General features: G+C 39.4%; 1 protein-coding gene across 2 annotated transcripts in view; it reads left to right on the plus strand.

The window, feature by feature from the left end:
- Positions 1–17,943, plus strand: part of LOC103021609 (pleckstrin homology domain containing, family G (with RhoGef domain) member 2) — a 67,995-nt gene that overhangs the window by 30,622 nt on the left and 19,430 nt on the right. For both annotated transcript variants that reach the window (XM_049467296.1, XM_049467297.1), the window contains 2 exons: positions 1,901–2,295; positions 12,555–12,655. In XM_049467296.1, the coding sequence (XP_049323253.1) occupies positions 1,901–2,295; positions 12,555–12,655 (496 nt within the window). The remainder of the gene's footprint in view (positions 1–1,900; positions 2,296–12,554; positions 12,656–17,943) is intronic.

Below are 17,943 nucleotides of genomic sequence, written 5' to 3' on the forward strand. Positions count from 1 at the left end.
GTCACCATTGTAGTGTCTGTAGTTCCACATTCAGCCCCCAAACAATGTCCAGCCTTTCTCTCCACAATGACCTGTTATTGCTGGCCGTGAAGGCTAGACTTTGTTAGCTTTGTTAGCACGAGCATGTACAGTATCTTCCCAGTTCCCCAATTACACTCCTGTCTCAGATGCTCTGGGAGCAACACGACGACGGTTCTGTCTGAATGATTTGTCTGTTTGCATGTTTGGTCATCCAAGAAATTGAGGGCAGGAAGTTGCGATTCCTGTTTCCTGTCTTTTCACTGTGTGCTTTTTTTCTGTGCTGCTTGACTGACAGGCATGCTCTGTGGGTTTTTTTGCTGTGAATTAGTGCAGAGTATTTTTGCTCAATCACACCTTTTCAGGCTACACTGTTTCCTGAGCAGCCGTCAGAGGAAATGTTTGCAAAGCCACATGATAAGCACGTCTACTTCTGAACAGCCATATGAAGGCATGCAAGAAAGTAATAACAGTTACAGCAACAGGAATTTTACACATTCTCAGGAAACGCCTGCACATCTACTGCTGATCATAGGCATGAACTGCTGTGAGTCACTTGATATAAAAAATCTAGATATTTCTATATAATTTTAACATAATAGTCAAGTTCTCTGCAAATTTGTCACACATACTTAGTTGGGAGTTTGGAGGCTCTGTCTGGAATGAGTAATGTGATTTCATAATCGTTGAGAAATCTGGTTATATGTTTGAGAAAAAAGTAGGTTGAGATTTAGTAGATTGAGATTTTGAGAATTTATAAAGACATAAAAAATCTAGTAAAATGATGTATCTACAAACATTTGTTGAGTTATTTACCTTTAGATTTATTATCCAATTTTATAACAGTTTTTTCTTGATATTCTACATGTGCTGCAGTTTTCGCACTTGCTTAAAAATCACTTACAGCTATGTTCATCATTCTGGACACATTGTGCATTTCTTATTCTCAGTAATTCTCTTGATTTGGATGAGTGAGTAAATACATTTGGCAATATAGTGTATATAGAACAAGATATTCTAAATATACAGAAATAGGATGGTTCAAAATATGGAACAATATAATATGTACAAATTTATAATAAAAAAAAAGATAGATACAAACTATTTGAAGATGGTACAATGGTACTGCAGGAAGAAAACTGCAGTCACAAGATTAGAATAAAAAATGTGGGGAAAAAACAAATAAGTGTAAGTGTGCAAAGTTATGGTTTGAACACCAGCAAACTGTGAATGACATCAGCAGAAAACATTGATGGGAACTGTGGAGGGGTGTGCAGCAGTTTTGATGTGAATACCAGCAGATTGTAGGCAACATATGCAGAAAGCGTTAATGGTAATTGTGAAGGGGTGTGTAGCAACACTGATGTTCATGTACACTTTAAAAGGCTTAAGGAAATTTTTTGTAACTTTAAAGTGACCATGTGACATGTCCATAGAAATGGTATGAAATAACCCTAGTGTTACAGTAGTCTAAAAATGCAATTAACAATTAATGCTTTATACATTATATTTTATACATTTGAACTACAATATTAAACAAAACACCAAAAGTATGGTGTCTAGTTATAATATATAATATTATATATAAAAAAAAATCATGATTTTTAAAAGACTTTTACACATGATTGTGGTTTAAATGTGAATGAAAGAGTAGTGATAGTAATGTTGAAACTAACTATCTTTCACTTTCTCTCTTTTTTCTGTTTCTCTCGCTTTCACACACTCTCTCACTCTTTCCATTTCTCTCTTTGTCATTATTGTGTGTCTCTTTTACTCTTGTGTCTTCCTCTTTTTTGTCGTTCTGTGAAAAATGGGCGTTCCATTTCTCTTTCTCACTCTGTCTCTCTTTCTATATGCACCTTTTTCTCTTTCTCTCTCTCAGCTGCTAAACGGCCCTCCTCCGTCTCCTCTCTGAGTGGGATTGTGAGCCGGATGGCTTCGTCAGGGGGCGCGTCCCGTGGGAGCTGCACCTCCGTCAACACTGTGTGTTCGGACAGCGACCGTGCGGCCAGCCTCAGCTCCTCAGCCTCCTCCGCCTCGTTGCAGGACGCACACTCCTCCTCCTCCTCTTCCTCTCTGCCCTATGGAGCCGTGCCCGCCTACACCTGCCCCCAGCGCCAGGGCTCCGACATCAGCCTGGACCTCACGCCCCTGTCCCTGCTGCCCGGAGCCACGCCCTCCACACCACTGCCCAAACTGTCCCGCCTGCAGAGGGTGGCGCTGGAGATCGTAGAGACAGAGCAGGCCTATGTGAGGGACCTAAAGAGCATAGTGGAGGTATGAGTCTTAACACCTTTATCTCCACACACATCTGAGGACAACCCGTCTGAACACTGATGCACATAAAAGTCCCAATCAGCCGATATCATCTTATATAGAACATCTTATGATATGTTTTACAGTTTTGGCAGCTGATTAGTGTAAAAACAAAGAATTATCTTTTTACATGATGTAGTTTCTGAGAAAAATTATGTCCACATATGAGGACTTTATAGAGTTTTATATTTCGATAGAAGACAATGAAGTCGGAATTAGTAATGATGTGCAAAACATTTATTGTGTGCCTGAACACAGCAGCATTTTTTGCCTGAGCAGAAACAAGAAAAAGTAAAAACAGGAATTGTGCCCTTTGAGCAATATGGCCCACTTAAAGTGCCTCTTTAACATGAAGACATAACAAAAACACAAAAAAGTACAAAAAAACTGAGCCTGTAACGATAGGAATCTATTGTGGATGATATATTGTCCCAAAAATTATTGCGATAATCAATATTATTGTCATTTTAAGATCATTTAATGACACTGATTATAATGAAAATAAAACATTGTAACAAAAAAGAAATTATACCAACAACTAAATTTTAATGATCATAGTTTTGGAAATGTATATTTTTTCCTCACTTACTGCAGTTCACACTGTGTGTGTAAAGTCTTAGTTTTTGATGCATTGGTCTGCTATTGCTAGATAAAATACTCTTTATTGTTATATATGTGTAAACTATATAATCACAATAGACGATATCACAATATCAAATATTATTGAGGTCGTGTCCATTTATTGTACGATAAGTCGATAATGTAATTATTGTGACTGGCCTATAAAAAACATAAACATTTCCTATATTTACTGTTCATTTAATTTTTTTTTTAATAAAATAAAACTGTAATGTGTTAAACTCTTCAGCCACCACTAGGTGACAGCATAATGGCCTCATAAGAGGACACCAGGCCCTTGTAGAGAAAAAATTTAGTGTTGGGGTCTGGACAACCCAGGTCCTAAGAGGTCAATGATTTTTGTTGTTTTATTTTAATATTAACTATAATGAAATACTGCATTGTAAAGTTCACATGAGGTATTTTAAGATAATATACTTAATATTTGACTATTTTCAGAGCAAGGCGTTATCAAACTATTTGCAATATAACATTATTATCTCAAATGAGTTTTTCAAAATCTTATCTGCCTTAAAATCTGACCACCATGTATGAAACACAAGACACTCTGGATATTAATTTAAGCTATAAAACACCAGAGGGAGTGTGTTATTATGAGTAACATCACAGCTATCCTGCTGTAGATCAGGGTTCTTCAGTTCCGGTACAGGAGGGTTGGTGTCCAGCACAGTTTAGTGATTTCCTGCTTAAATGCAAGGCCCTCTTTAACAGGAAGATCATCAAACTGGACAGACACCATCCCTCCAGGACTTGAACTCTGCTGTATAACATTAAATGCAACAACTTTGGATGTTCCATTGCCAAGTGTTGTAGCTAATTATACAGCTAGTACTTCTATGTAAAAGTGGACCAATGATTGTTTTTTTTATTTCAATTGGCCAATCACCAATAACAATTGAGCACAGAATACTAAAGTAACCTTTCCAGGCATGTCAGAAATAAAAATGTTCATTTAACTGCATTTAAAACATTGTCAACCAGCTGTTTATTATTAGTAGCTTTTTTTTAGTAGTTATTTATCCTAGCTAGCTCTGCTGATAATCACAATACTGGGATGAGAATTCAGTTGTTGGTGCTAAATGTTTGCTTCCCCATGCTAAAACATGTTAGTTTTACACATTCTATAAATATGTGAGACTTTCTACACTGGCTTTAATGTGGTCCTGCACTTGTGTGCAAGGTCTTTTAGTTGAATTAGTAACTACAGAGGGCTGTGACCTTGCTCGATGCTGTAGCACCCCAAATATTGTCGTCCATATTTTCAGTTAAAAAGTTGAGCATGCCTCTTAACAATATTAAGCTGTGATGCAGTGGAACTGTGTTCTCTGAGAGGATGGTGCTCCATCTTATACTTTTGAGTAGGGGCGTGCCATATCATATCGTAGGCGATAATATCGACAACATTTTTTAATATTGTGAACGATATTATACCCTGAAATATTGTGCCATATCACTCATCCCTAAGTATCACATGGGTGTGAGACTTTTTTGCTGTTTTTAGCAAAAGAAAAATCCACACTGTTCTCATTTCCCTGTTCCATTATCATTAATTTTACTGCAGCAATGGATATATGGAGATATATGGAGTGCATTATTAGTATTGTTCAGTAGTGTATTCTTGAAAAAAAAAAAAAAGAATTCAGTGTGTTGCTGTATCGTCAAGAGTATCGTTATAGCAAAAATACCATGAAAAATCGTGATATTTTTTTAGCCCACACCTACTTTTGAGACTTTTGAGTTAAAAGGTTGAGGAAGAATAAGGTTGGGTAAGGATCATCCAATATTCTGACTTCAAAATCACATTTGTTGCTGAATGCAATCAAGTCAAATCTTTACAGCAATGAATAATCTAAAATCTAGTAAAAAGCTGTTCCTGGACAGTAGAGACAGTTACTCCAACAAAAGAAAGAGAATAATTGTGAAAGTATGATTTGCAGCTACAATAAATCATTGCTTTAAAAACATTGAGCTATACTGGTGCCCCCATTTTTTTGACAGGCAGTGCAGTTCTCACACTGACTGCTTTGAAGTGTAACACATATTTGACTCATATTGAGCCACTTGGATGAGAACAGACACCTTCAGGAGATTTTTATATCCAGTCTGTCTCTTCCCAAAGCATACGTGCCTGAGGTGCTTCTGCCAAGCTGTAGGAATTCAGACCAACACAAAGGCCTTTACTTCTGCATTACGGTATCATATTTACTTCAGAGGCAATATATAAGCCACATACCTGATCGGGGGGAATAGCTGGATATTTGGCCCTGCCAGCAGCCATTTTCTCCTGATCATTGTGAGATGTGGTAGTGCCATTCATCATACTCTCAGGTGGAGCGGAGGAGGCCGTGGCAGCAGATGAAAGCAACAGTAAATTTAATCTGTCACTTCAAACGCGTGTTTGTACTGTTTCACGCCGGGGTCAGCCGACCTGGGACAATGAGGGGGCTGTTGTTCATATCTCACATACAGTCTCATATGCACAAACACACACACACACACAGACACACAAACACAAGGATCAGATGGTGCTGAGTAGTATAAGAGACTCTTTGTTAAAACTCTCAACACGTTTGTGACATTCCATAAAGAGCTGAGCCTGAAACATTGACCTCTGGAGAAGGTCACCGGGCTTCTGTCCTACCTATAGTGGAGCTTTAAGGATTTTACTGAATGCGTACAGGTACAATATTAATCCCTCTGTGCAGGGCTAAGTCAGGGTTAAATAAGTCATTCTTTATAGTAATTTCAGCATGTTTAGGGGTATTAAGGCTTTTCACACTGCATCTGCAATTTTATAGACAAAAATACCTGTTTAGAAAAAAGGAAACAAACACGCCTATATTAACATTGCCTTTCATACTGAGTCTGAAACGGATGGACTTTATCACAGTCTATTTGATTTTTCGCAGTAGATGCCACACAATTAGGCTGACCAGTCAGAGCTGAGCTCCCAGTCCAAATTAATACTTGGTGTGAAATGGGCATTAGGCACAATAGAAGAAATGAGAAACAGCACTTATGGAATGGCAAAAATAGTTTTATACGATACACAATAGATGCTATTGTTATGGTTGCATCCCCAAACCCTATTAAAGACTCCCCAGTCTATGTTTTCCCCCAGTCTCTCGATTTGACTAGTATCTGTTTCATATTCTGATAAGGTTTTAGCATCATGCCCTTACCCGTTGATAGTCAAATTTGTCTTCGGTTAGTCAAACTGAAATCAAATTAGTGTGTGGGATTATCTCAGCAGTGATGTACTGAATGGGAGGACTTTTTTTTGTCAAATGAGTCTTGGCGAGACTGTGGGATGGGTTTACACTGCTAGAAAATATGTCTCAGATGCATCTTAGATCCCTCCTATAGTGGTTTAAGTGATCAGATTTGTATCTATTTTCAGTGTATTTTGGCTACATTAATATCTATAATTAAGTTTAACGATATGGATATGTCACTGAGCAGATGAACTCTGAGTTTGCTTTTCTGATCATGTTCACATGCAGTATCTTTTGTGTCAGCACCATTAGCAGCACCATGGTTGCTCAGTTAACAAGGGAAAAACTGATATATCCAGACAAAAGGTCTCAGGACCTACGAGACACCCTGTTTTTTTTAGAATGAATATATTCTATATATATCAGTAATGGCTGCAGAAGCATACTGATGCCATGCGTTTTAACATTTTGCTTCCTTTCCACCTAGAAACACTACTGATTTTTATTTGGAAGAAACAATATGAAGGATTGCTGCTTTCATATCCATGCCAATAAAAAGGATGCATAAAAGTGTGTGGGCCGTGTTACATTGTTACATCATTTAAGACATCATTTATTTATTTTCATACATAATGGGAGTATGAATGAGGCTTTAGGATCCTCTGAACATGAGCTTTGATGCAATATACATTTTTTAAAATAAAGTGTACTAACTTTAATAATGTAACAAATGTCATACTATTTGAATGTTGATTTAATTCTAGGAACAGAATTCAAAATGTTACTTGTTAAAGTTCTTTTTTTAAATGCCAAACTGTCATTAGTTTATTTCCAAAGCATCTCAGATTGTCACTGTGGGCTTTTGCCACCCTTTAGAGGCTTTAGAGTAGATGAGATGTTTAGCAACAGGAGATTTTTCACAGACAGTCAGAAATTTCTTTCTCAGATTAATAAATAAACTGATGTTAAGCTTTTTTATGGTAACTCTGGCTCTAAGCCTGGACTGTGGGCAGGTCCTGCTGTAGATGGCAGGCTCATTCTGACTGGGGGCCTGTGAGCAGGATTTTTATACAGGCTTTTGAAGTCGTATCATTAACAGGTGTTGGTCAGGTGCACTGTGCTCTGGGAGTGGTGCTGAGAATGGTGTTTGGTGTGTGGGAGTGTTTGTGTGTGTGTGCATTTGTGAATGTCAGGAAAGGAAGGGAAAGTATTCAATAGTGATTGGTGTGCCTGAACTATAAAATATCACTCTTTAATATATTCTTATTGCCAGAGACTCCAGAGTGTAGCCTCGCTTCCCTGGTAAAGAGAGGGCTTTAGATGAGCAGATCAGAGAGAAGACTAGAACAGAAAACTGTGGTTTTATCAGTCTGCAGCTTCAGACAGGGATGTAGCTGCTGGGTGGGGGTTTGTGTGACACACTGCTGACTCGGGAATTTGCACATATGATTGGTCTGGAGCCCTCGCTGAGCTGCTGTTGGTAATAGCCGTCTGGTTTTGATAGAAAACCCCTCGAACGAAGGATGATGTCAAACTTGCTTTAAAGGGCTTTAAAGAGCTTTCCTCTGTGTGTGTGTGTATTTGTGTGTTTTGGGCTTTGCATGTAAATGTGTGTATGTGTGTGTGTGTGTGATTGCTTGTTTTTGTGTGTGTGCATATGTGAAAGAGAATTGGGGGGAACATTTGGAGAAACAGACTGAGAGTGAAGCCCCCTTTTCCTTTGCGCTGTATCCCAGCCAAATAGGACAGGAAATTGGGGAGGGGGGGCTTTGGCTGTAACCCCCATTCTGGGGCACAAGCGGAGGGGCCCGCTCACGAGAGAGAGGGACACACTGCTTCTCCTCCAAACTCTGACCTAGTTTCTCAAACAAAGGCTCTGAGAGTGTATGTAACTTTTTGGTGACTCTCCCTCTCTTTCTCTCTCTCACACACACTCGCTCGCTCACACACTCACTGACTCCTTTTCCTTTGTTCACCTTCCTCTCCAGATCTACCCCATCAACAGTTTCTCTTTTTTCTGTCCCTCCCTTTTCCTTTCTTTCTTTCTTTCTTTCTTTCCTTCTTGCTTTTTTCTTTCTATCTTCCTATGAACTTGTTCTCCTCTTGTCTCTCTCGTGGTCAACTCCACTGCCATCCATTAATCGCAGAACACGACAGGCCTGCTGCTCCAATCTTCAATTACACTCTTATAACTTAATAATAACCCAATTAATCCACATTGTTTTCTATGTAATTACTGACTAATAAGACTTTGGATATGGATAAGCAAAGAAGCAGAGGCCTGATGTCTGGGGAGTATTCCACAATGCTGAATTTTTCAGTTAGCCAAATAATTAACCCCAGTCTGACCTATCCATACATTTCTGTTGCTGAGATGAGCTAACTTTACGGAACATTGGCAGTAATAATAATATCATTCAACCTAATGAGAAACTGTACAGCATGAATATTTCAGTTTCCCTGACCTCTCTCTCCGGCTACTTCAGTACCGGTACTCTGTCTCATCATCTTCATTCTTTATGTCTTTTTCTATGTACACACCTAAACTTTCTTACTGAGTGTTCTCTCTCTGTCTCATGCTTTTGTCTCGCTATTAATGGTTCTACCTGTGCCTTTTGTCCCTATGTGTATATAAGCAGGTCTAGTTTCTTTGCTTTTCTTTGCTTTGTCAGCATGTGTGTTTGGTATGATTGCTCTTTTTCACATTTTCTTCATTTGAACAGTGAAGCCTTTTCACACAGAGGATCCCATGTCCAAATTTGCTTTCTTTAATTTCTCTTCTCCTCACAAGTGCTCATTTAGGAGGGAAGAAATAGTAATAGCAGTATTTTGTGGACAGACCAGGATGCACTTAGATAAACTTAAAAAAAATGTCTACATAAAGTGTCTGCCTTTCAGCTCTGCTCCCTATGAATTATTTAGCTTTTGTGTTCTGTGACGAACAAGATAAGTTGTTTTGTTTCCATCTTAATGGTCACTGTTTGGTCTGCAAGCATAAAAAACAGAGTTCTGATTGGTCAGCCTAATTTAAAGCATTTTTGATAAAAAGAAAAATATTACAGGCTCAGAGTTTCAAAGGTTGATTTTATCCAAACTGTGAATATGATTTTAGTTTTGTGTTTGGTCTATTTTTCTCATTAAAGTAAATAAATTAACTTTACAGCAAACTGTATAAAAAAATGCAAATTTCTGCTGAATTTAGCATTTGAAAATTCAGCATAAACATATCCCATATTCCATAAAATATAAAACATGCATTTGTGGAATTTGTGCCATATGTGTTGTTAATATTCTATAATAAGCATATAAGCAGTTATTATGCATTAGAATAACAGGAAATTCAAAGGCAACTTAACTTAATCCTTGTCTAGATATGCAACTGTTTCTACTAACATAAATCACACTGGAGCATGGATAGATCAATTTAGGCCTATCCAGTAAAAGAAGAAGAGTCATTCCTAATGGACAAAGGTTTTCAGGAATTCTGCTTTCGGAAATTATCCCTACTCTGATACTTATGCTTCATACTGACATCCTTCAGTCATCCCCTCATCTGCCTCACCTCTTCAGCTCCCAGGCAGCACCAACGTCAGGGGAATTCTGTTGGCCCGTGGCAGACTGTAAATCAGTGTAATTACAGTGTCCCGGCTTCGTCGTTTGCCTTTAAAAGGTGATGAATGCGTTGGGCCCCTGATTTTCCACCTCGTTTTGCCCCACCTCAGGCCTGTTTGCCTTCCCTGACACCCCGGTGACTCTGGAAACAAACACAGGGCGAGAATAAGCACCCCATTACGCACTGCAGGAATGCAGCACAGTCATGGGGACCACAGGAGGGGGCCGCCAACCGCCATATTGTCTTGCATGACTCAAAATGTTTGTTTGTTTATAACTATTTATTGTAGCAGTCGAGACTGGGGCCTTTTTTAGGTTGTTTATTTTTCGCCCGGTGGCCCCTTGCTCTATTAGCTACAGGGTCTCTGTTTTCTCAGGGTAGATTGCATCAGTAGTTAATGCCAGCCATGGCACTTCCAATTTCTCCAGCCTGTCACAGTTCAGAAGTCCAGTCTAACTGGGGTGGAATTATCAGATAATGTTTGTTTGTGCTAAAAAGCTGCCCAATTAGAGGTTAATGAGGCCAAACAGACACTGATAAGGCGTTGACGGACACTCCTGATTAGAGTCTAGCAGAACACCAGCCAGAAGCGTGGTGCCAGCCTGAGACCAGACCAACTGTGGCCAAAAAATGTACCAATTGGCTGGAACCAGTGTTGGCTACTAGCCTCAGACATAGCAGCTGACATGGCTGTATTGTAGAACATTCAGTATTTATAGATGTATTAAGGGGCTGCAGTTGAGAAGACTTTTGAGACATTTTCCACATTGCGTCAGTAAAGCAGTTGGATCAGGGCAACCTTATTCGTTTTAAAAGTTATGAGCCACACTTTAATGAGTGATATTCAACTTCTCGGATTGTTTCAAGTCAACGGCAAGAAGTTCAAATTCCAGTGTTTGGACCACAAAAGATTTGTTGCAGTTATGTGTCCCTGTACTTAAGGTTTCAAAACATTTGGGAACTTGTTGGTTTACAATAATAGCACCATCATTCATCAGAACATCAACAGGCATTAAACATTTTTTAATGTTTAGTTGTGCAATAAATTGAAGCAAACTAGATTAAGGTAGGCAAAGATAGTGAGAATTAGAGTCAGGTCAAGTGGCGATGGCGATATAGGGTGAGGTAGAGCAAGGTAGAATGAGTTAAAGTGAGTTTGAGTAAGACAGGGTGAGGTAGAGGTCCACAGTGTACACACACACCACACTTCTTTACTTTATATTGATTATCCGTAGTTGTTAGAGTCTTGGTAGATCAATCGAATAGTAACATACATAAAAAGTTCCCAGTTTGTTTCAATTCAATTCAATATATAAATAAATTTATATTTTTATTACAAATAGCTTTTGTTTGGATTTGAAAAGAGCTTTTCAGAGAACTAAAAACATACCTTTATTAAAAATATTGCTTCGTATTTGAGCTTTAGCCATACTTAACTCATATGCAGGACGGAACACAATGGCTAGTCATGATAAATGTGTCATGATTAAAGGTGGTTAAATATTTATGCTATTTAGTCATAATATGAATTGATATTGGATAATTTAAATGAAGATTGCATTTGATTTGATAAAAATCTGCTCATAATTACCATTAAAATGAAAAGATCGCAAACTTTTGATGGGCAGTGTACTGATGAGTGACCACTGCACAGTCAGCCCGGTCTAGTCCTGACAGCGTGGGCATGTCTACGTGTGTGTGTCCTGGCAGGCACCTCTCAGCTGGGCTAAACAGAGACTGCTGGCTGTGTGTATCACTGCAGCGATGAGAGAGAAGATCCATTTTCTCACGAGACCAGCTTGTGGCTTTATTTCCCAGGTCAGAGGCACAAGAGTGCAGAGAGAGAAGATAAATATTGTACGAGGGCGGCCCTTTACCACTATATTAATTGTGTGTTTTGCTTTCTTGGGCCGCTTGGTTTGTTTACATGGAAGATCTTAGTGGCTCGAGCCTGACCTTTTCTCTCATGTAGAAAGCCGCCGTGGAAATTAAATTACAACAGTGCTTAGCCTTGTCAGATTGCGTAGAGGTGAGAGAAACATCCTGCTGGAAAGAAGGGATGTTTGTATAGTAGTGTCTATAACTGTAGAATCTACAGTAAGTACAGTGACAAGAAAAAATATGTGAACCTTTGGGGATTTCATTGTTTTCTGCTTAAATGTGTCTATCATAAAATGTGATCCTTATCCAATTTAAGGGTATTGAAAAATATAATGTGCCTGAAAAATGTACACATAAATTTGATCTTGCTCATCATTATTGAGAATAAAAGTTAAAAAACTCATAGTTCTAGTAGAAAAAGTATGTGAACCCTTCTATTAATGACCTTAAAGAAGCTAATTAGTGTCAAGTGCACACCTAAAGTCTTGCTAGTACTTGCTAGAGGAGTGGACTAGATCTGTTCCACACAAGAAGGATATGCATATGTGAGCCATGCCATGCCTTAAAGAGCTTTCAGAGGATCTATGATCAAAAAGTGTTTAATTTATATGAAACTGAGGATGGTTACAACGTGATTTTAAAGACTTTAGAAGTTCCCCACTCTACAGTAGGGCAAACAATTTTACAAATGGACACTTTGGAATTTTCTTGTCACTGCTGTATATGGAAAAAAAATTTGTCAGGCTAACTAAAAATAAGACAACAATTGATTACAGCGAATTTTCACTCAGCTTTAGTCAAAAGTGTGCCTCACTACTCACATACGTCTCATATTCTTACGGCACACTTCCTGTCTCTTTTGTCTCTTTTAGGACTATCTGGGATGCATCATTGACTGTGGAGACCTGCCACTCAAACCAGAGGAGGTCAGCACCCTATTCTGCAATATAGAGGACATCTATGAGTTCAACAGGTCAGTCCATGTTCTGCTGATCTTCTTTTTTTCTGTGCTTACTTCCTGTCCTACTGGCTTATGATTAGCAGTTTGTAAAACTGCTCTTTTTTTTAGCTCTTTTTTAAAAGAACATTTGCCCTGCACTGTGCCCCTAAAGCTATACCACCACATATCTAGATAGATAGATAGATAGATAGATAGATAGATAGATAGATAGATAGATAGATAGATAGATAGATAGATAGATAGATAGATAGATAGATAGATAGATAGATAGATAGATAGATAGATAGATAGATAGATAGATACGGAATATAAGGAAATTTAGGCACCCAGCAGCAACAACACAATAAAATAAAAAAACATATTCAAACATAAATTAAAACACAGAAGAATAGAAAATATATAAGGCTATAAAAAACGTACTATACAAGGTAAAGAAATATCTGTAATGGTGCAGTGCAGTACATGTTGATAATGGTATTTAAATATTAAAATAATTAACAGAGCAAAGTGCAATGTGCAATGACACTGATTATGAAAGTGACTGATGTGACATAGAAATATAATATAAATATGCATCTGTAACAAATATAGTTCTAAAAAGAAAATGTGAATATGTGAATACCCAATCATGAGTACAGTGTACTTGAATGTAAGTGAGGTTGGGGAAGTGTTAGTGTAAATAATTAAGTGGTTGAATGATGTCCATGTGACTGGGTTAAACTCAATGTAGTCATTTGACTGTGATGAAAGCAACATTGGGAAAAATAATCAGTTCAACTGAGTCAACTGTGAAACTCAGGAAGCTTGTACCAAAAAATGTTGTGTTTGTTGTTCGCTGTCTAACTAATTATGATATTAATTTGAGGTCATGTCACCCATCACTAACCCTACAAATTACAGCACAGAAAAGCACAGTTTAACGCATACCATTGGTCATAAGCCCCGACTGGGAGTGGATTACAAGCACCCCAAGCATTTGCTGTCCTGAGGATGTGCCCGTACTGCCCATACCAGGAATTTAAACTGCCTCTGTGCATCGATTCGCAGCCATGTCTGAGTCACTTACATTGTGGAGAAGCTGCTGCCTGGGTGGCAGTAGTCTCCTATCTGTTTAATATGAGTCAGATGCAGTGGCTGGCCCAGGCCCTAGACGATTCCTGCGAAGAGGACAATGTCCAGGCTGCAGCCAAGAGGGAGAGATTGTTTTTGATCCTCTCCAGCGGACTATCTTCACTACTATCCTGCACCACTTTTAACAAGCTCCAGTCATAACTTTTTTTTTCTTCACAAGCAGAGAGGGAGCATATGGTTTATCACACCCTGAGTTCATTCAGGGAGCACTGGAGTGATCTCAGTGGGACTTTTTTATATATATAAAAGCCGCTGTGTGTGTATATGGCTCTCTGTCTCCTCTATGATAGTTAATGACCGAGCAGTGCGCAGTATTTATATGGCGTCGTCAGTTGGCTAGCCCACTTTCCACATCATTTTTTAGCACCGCATCTACTCATCAACACTGCTGGGTGTAGGAGCCTCTGGCAGGAGGGCTGTTTGTCAGCTGGTTTCTGACACCAGTCAAGACTAAATGACGTGAATCGGGCTGTGGTTTTATTGATGAGCTAGTGGTTGGCGGGGGTGTGGCCGTGAGGGTGTTACTGAGTTCTTGGGAAGAACCCTTCTCATACCTGCCATTTTTCCTTGTTTTTTTTCTTCCGTTTTTTTTTTAAACACTTTTTTCTTCAGCCAAGACCTTTCATTACAATCCCTCTGTTAGGTGATCTAACTGAGCTCCAAAAAATCTAACATGGCGCCTTTCACCAGCCCTCGTGAAGATCGATCCACTTTGCTGTGTTGAAACAGTGCGAAAGAAAATCATGCAAACATCCTTGGGTGTCCTCGAGGCATCTTGCGCTGTAATGTCTGTAAAATGCAGAGCTTTCAGAGCCAAGGTTTTGTTCTCTCCTCAGGCGCTTGGAGGCTTTCCCTGAAATTCGATTTGCCTGTAATGAAGAGAATAGGAGTTAATCAGGCAGTTCCGTACTGGAATCTGTGCCTCACTCTTGATCCTTGGTCTTTGCCCTAATTGTAAAACATATTACTTAGAGCAGAGGGCTGAACTGTATTTTCTCATACTTTAGAAGCTCTTCTTTGCCCTTAAAAGCCCATCCTCTCATCTGAAAGGAATGCAGTCCCTATTTTCACGCTCAGCACTGTTGTGTCTAGTTTCTTGGCAATGACCCGAGCGTTAGCCTGCATACGGATGTCATTTTACCCGGAGCTTAAAGCGGCCGGGCTTTGAGGTAGAAAGGTCTAGCCCCTGTGGTGAACAAGCCACACGTGACCTGTCCGACAGAGTAAGGGCGCAGTGCATGCTGGGCCAGCAGACAGGCTGTCTTCTGTTCCCACACTCATCGCTCCAGTTGTAGCGCAGCGCTTTGTATCAGTCTCCAGCGCTGGAATGCTACAGTACGCTTTTAGTTTTTATTGTGCAGCAACTGTGGCGGCGCACATTGTATTTACTGGCTGCGGATTCCCCCATCGCGCCGCTCGGTGATGAAAAGCGATTCCTCTCTTGACTCATTTCTTCTTATTTTGCAACAGCTCTGCAATGACTTTGGAGCATATTTATCAGGCCAGATTGTCTCTGTTGCCCTCATTCTTCACAACACCTCACAGTGAACTGAGGGCTGAACCTCAACTGTGGTTTCACATGTTTTACTCTCATGCACTCTGGAGCTATATTTCCACAGCAACTCTCATCTCATCAGTAGCCTCTTGCTTCCAAGATCTACTGCACTTACTTTTTTAAGCACAGGCCATGTTTATTATTTTGTAACAGAGTTTTTAAATTTATCTCATCAGGGCTAAACTAGGACTTCAATCTAGGATTAAAAACAGTTTATTCCGTTTTTTGCTCGGTTCTGACAGGAACACTCTTAACACTCCATCTGTGGTTGGGCGTGCGCTGAAGAAATGAACCGTGACCAGACAAAACTCACTGGTCTCAGACCTCTTCCATGTGAACTGTGGTTCAGTTTGGCGCTGCTGGGAATGCAATTTTATGATGGTCAGCACCAAACTGGGGATTTCAGCATTGAAACATGATTTTCTCAGTGCTCATCATCATTCTACTGTCTGCATATCTGACCTATTTTCACAATTTAGAGATACTCATTTCTTTCTTGCAACACAGGCTGCTTTTATAAATGCCAGAGATGAGCAGTAGAAGCATTTGCCTGCAGCGTAGTTCAAGTCATATATATTTTTTTACTAGGCATGCATTGACTGGAACCAGAGGACTGTAATAATAATACTATATATACAGTCAATATACAGGGGTTGTACAGTGAAACTGAAACACCTGTCATTTTAGTGTGGGAGGTTTCATGGCTAAATTGGAGCAGCCTGGTGGCCAATCTTTATTAATTGCACATTGCACCAGTAAGAGCAGAGTGTGAAGGTTCAATTAGCAGGGTAAGAGCACAGTTTTGCTCAAAATATTACAATGCACACAACATTATGGGTGACATACCAGAGTTCAAAAGAGGACAAATTGTTGGTGCACGTCTTGCTGGCGCATCTGTGACCAAGACAGCAAGTCTTTGTGATGTATCAAGAGCCACGGCATCCAGGGTAATGTCAGCATACCACCAAGAAGGACAAACCACATCCAACAGGATTAACTGTAGACGCAAAAGGAAGCTGTCTGAAAGGGATGTTTGGGTGCTAACACGGCTGCCCAAATCACGGCAGAATTCAATGTGCACCTCAACTCTCCTTTTTCCACCAGAACTGTCCGCCGGGACAATAAATTATTGTGGTCTAAAACCAGGTGTTTAATTTTCATTGTCCAACCCCTGTATGTACACAAATTAAAATAAGCACACTTAAGCGTGGTTTTCCAACAGTACAATGCTCGTTCACATACTGCTACAATCTCAAGAGCTTGATTGCAAATGTGTTTTATGGAGGCTGTTGGATACGCCATCAACACTCCACCCCTACCATAAATACAGCAGGAACTGTGTGAATATTAAATATTGGGAACCTCTATAACTCCATGCCATTCCATGCCTCCATAACTCCATGTCTGACATGTTACACAGCATATTTGTTACACATTATGTCTGTATGTGTAGCTCAATAAATAAATGACCAAGAGTTTGTCATAGTGTCTCAGTTTTCATATAATAATGTAATATGTAATATAATAATTATATTTTCGTTGTTAGGCTTCATAAAAATTAATCAATAAAAGAGCACAGACGATATAAGATAAAACAATGACGTTTATATTGGAGATTAGGTGGTTTGTTTCACATGTTCATTTAGGCTGACTGGTGGAAACTGTAATTTTTAAAGGAGATGGAAAACTTCCTGAACTCTTTACATATATGAATATGATGAGATTATTCTGTTGGACCTAACTCGAGGCATGTTTAAACACTGAGGTGAGGTATTCACACAGTTAGTCACAACAGTCTCAAGTTGTGAATGAATCATCCAGATCAGTAGGCCTGTAGGATGCAGTGCATGGTGTGTGTGTGTGACTGCAGACAGAGATGTATGGACCACCAGGTCAGGAGTTCTGACACAGGCATGTGGAACATGGGAGGCCTCCTTCAAAAGCGTATTTCTCATCCTGGAGGTCAGGGAGTGTAGTTAGTGGAACCACCCAGACAGGTCCTTTTTGCTAAGTAACATCTACCCCCTGCCTGAGTTCTATCTTCTGCATTACTCCAGTTCTCTTTGGGGTCAAGACCTGTCACTGAGCCATGCTGTGACTTAACCCCTGCTGTGACCCTTACGTGATGAGCTGGCTGGGCTGTTTTTACAAGTACACAGCAGGGCTGATGGGAATGATTTCTGCACAATATGAGAACATTGCAGTGCATGCATTGAATTAATCTCTTCTCAGTGTATCTTACTTGCTGTGTTTATGGTAATGATGAAAACTTGGCTTTATAGTGCATCCTATTGAAGTGAATTAAGCTGGGAAAAAAACAAGTGCACCCACTCATTTGATATTTTAAGAAAATAGTGGTCATGCTTTTAGAGATGGGACCTATACCATCCTATAATGATATTATGTCCAATATTGACATCTTTAGCGTATAGTATATTGCACAAACAGGGCCAATCCACCTACCTATAGCTTGCACTGGATCATAAACATGCCGTAACATCTCTAAACCGGATCACAGTCCATTTTTTTACAATGATCCTGCAGCAGCTTCAGCCTATTAGTGTGCAAAACGTGTTTGAAAAGAAAAACTTAAGAAAACTAAACATTTTAAGGC

Source organism: Astyanax mexicanus, chromosome 18 (genome assembly GCF_023375975.1).
Source record: "Astyanax mexicanus isolate ESR-SI-001 chromosome 18, AstMex3_surface, whole genome shotgun sequence".
In the NCBI taxonomy this organism is placed as follows: Eukaryota; Metazoa; Chordata; class Actinopteri; order Characiformes; family Acestrorhamphidae; genus Astyanax; species Astyanax mexicanus.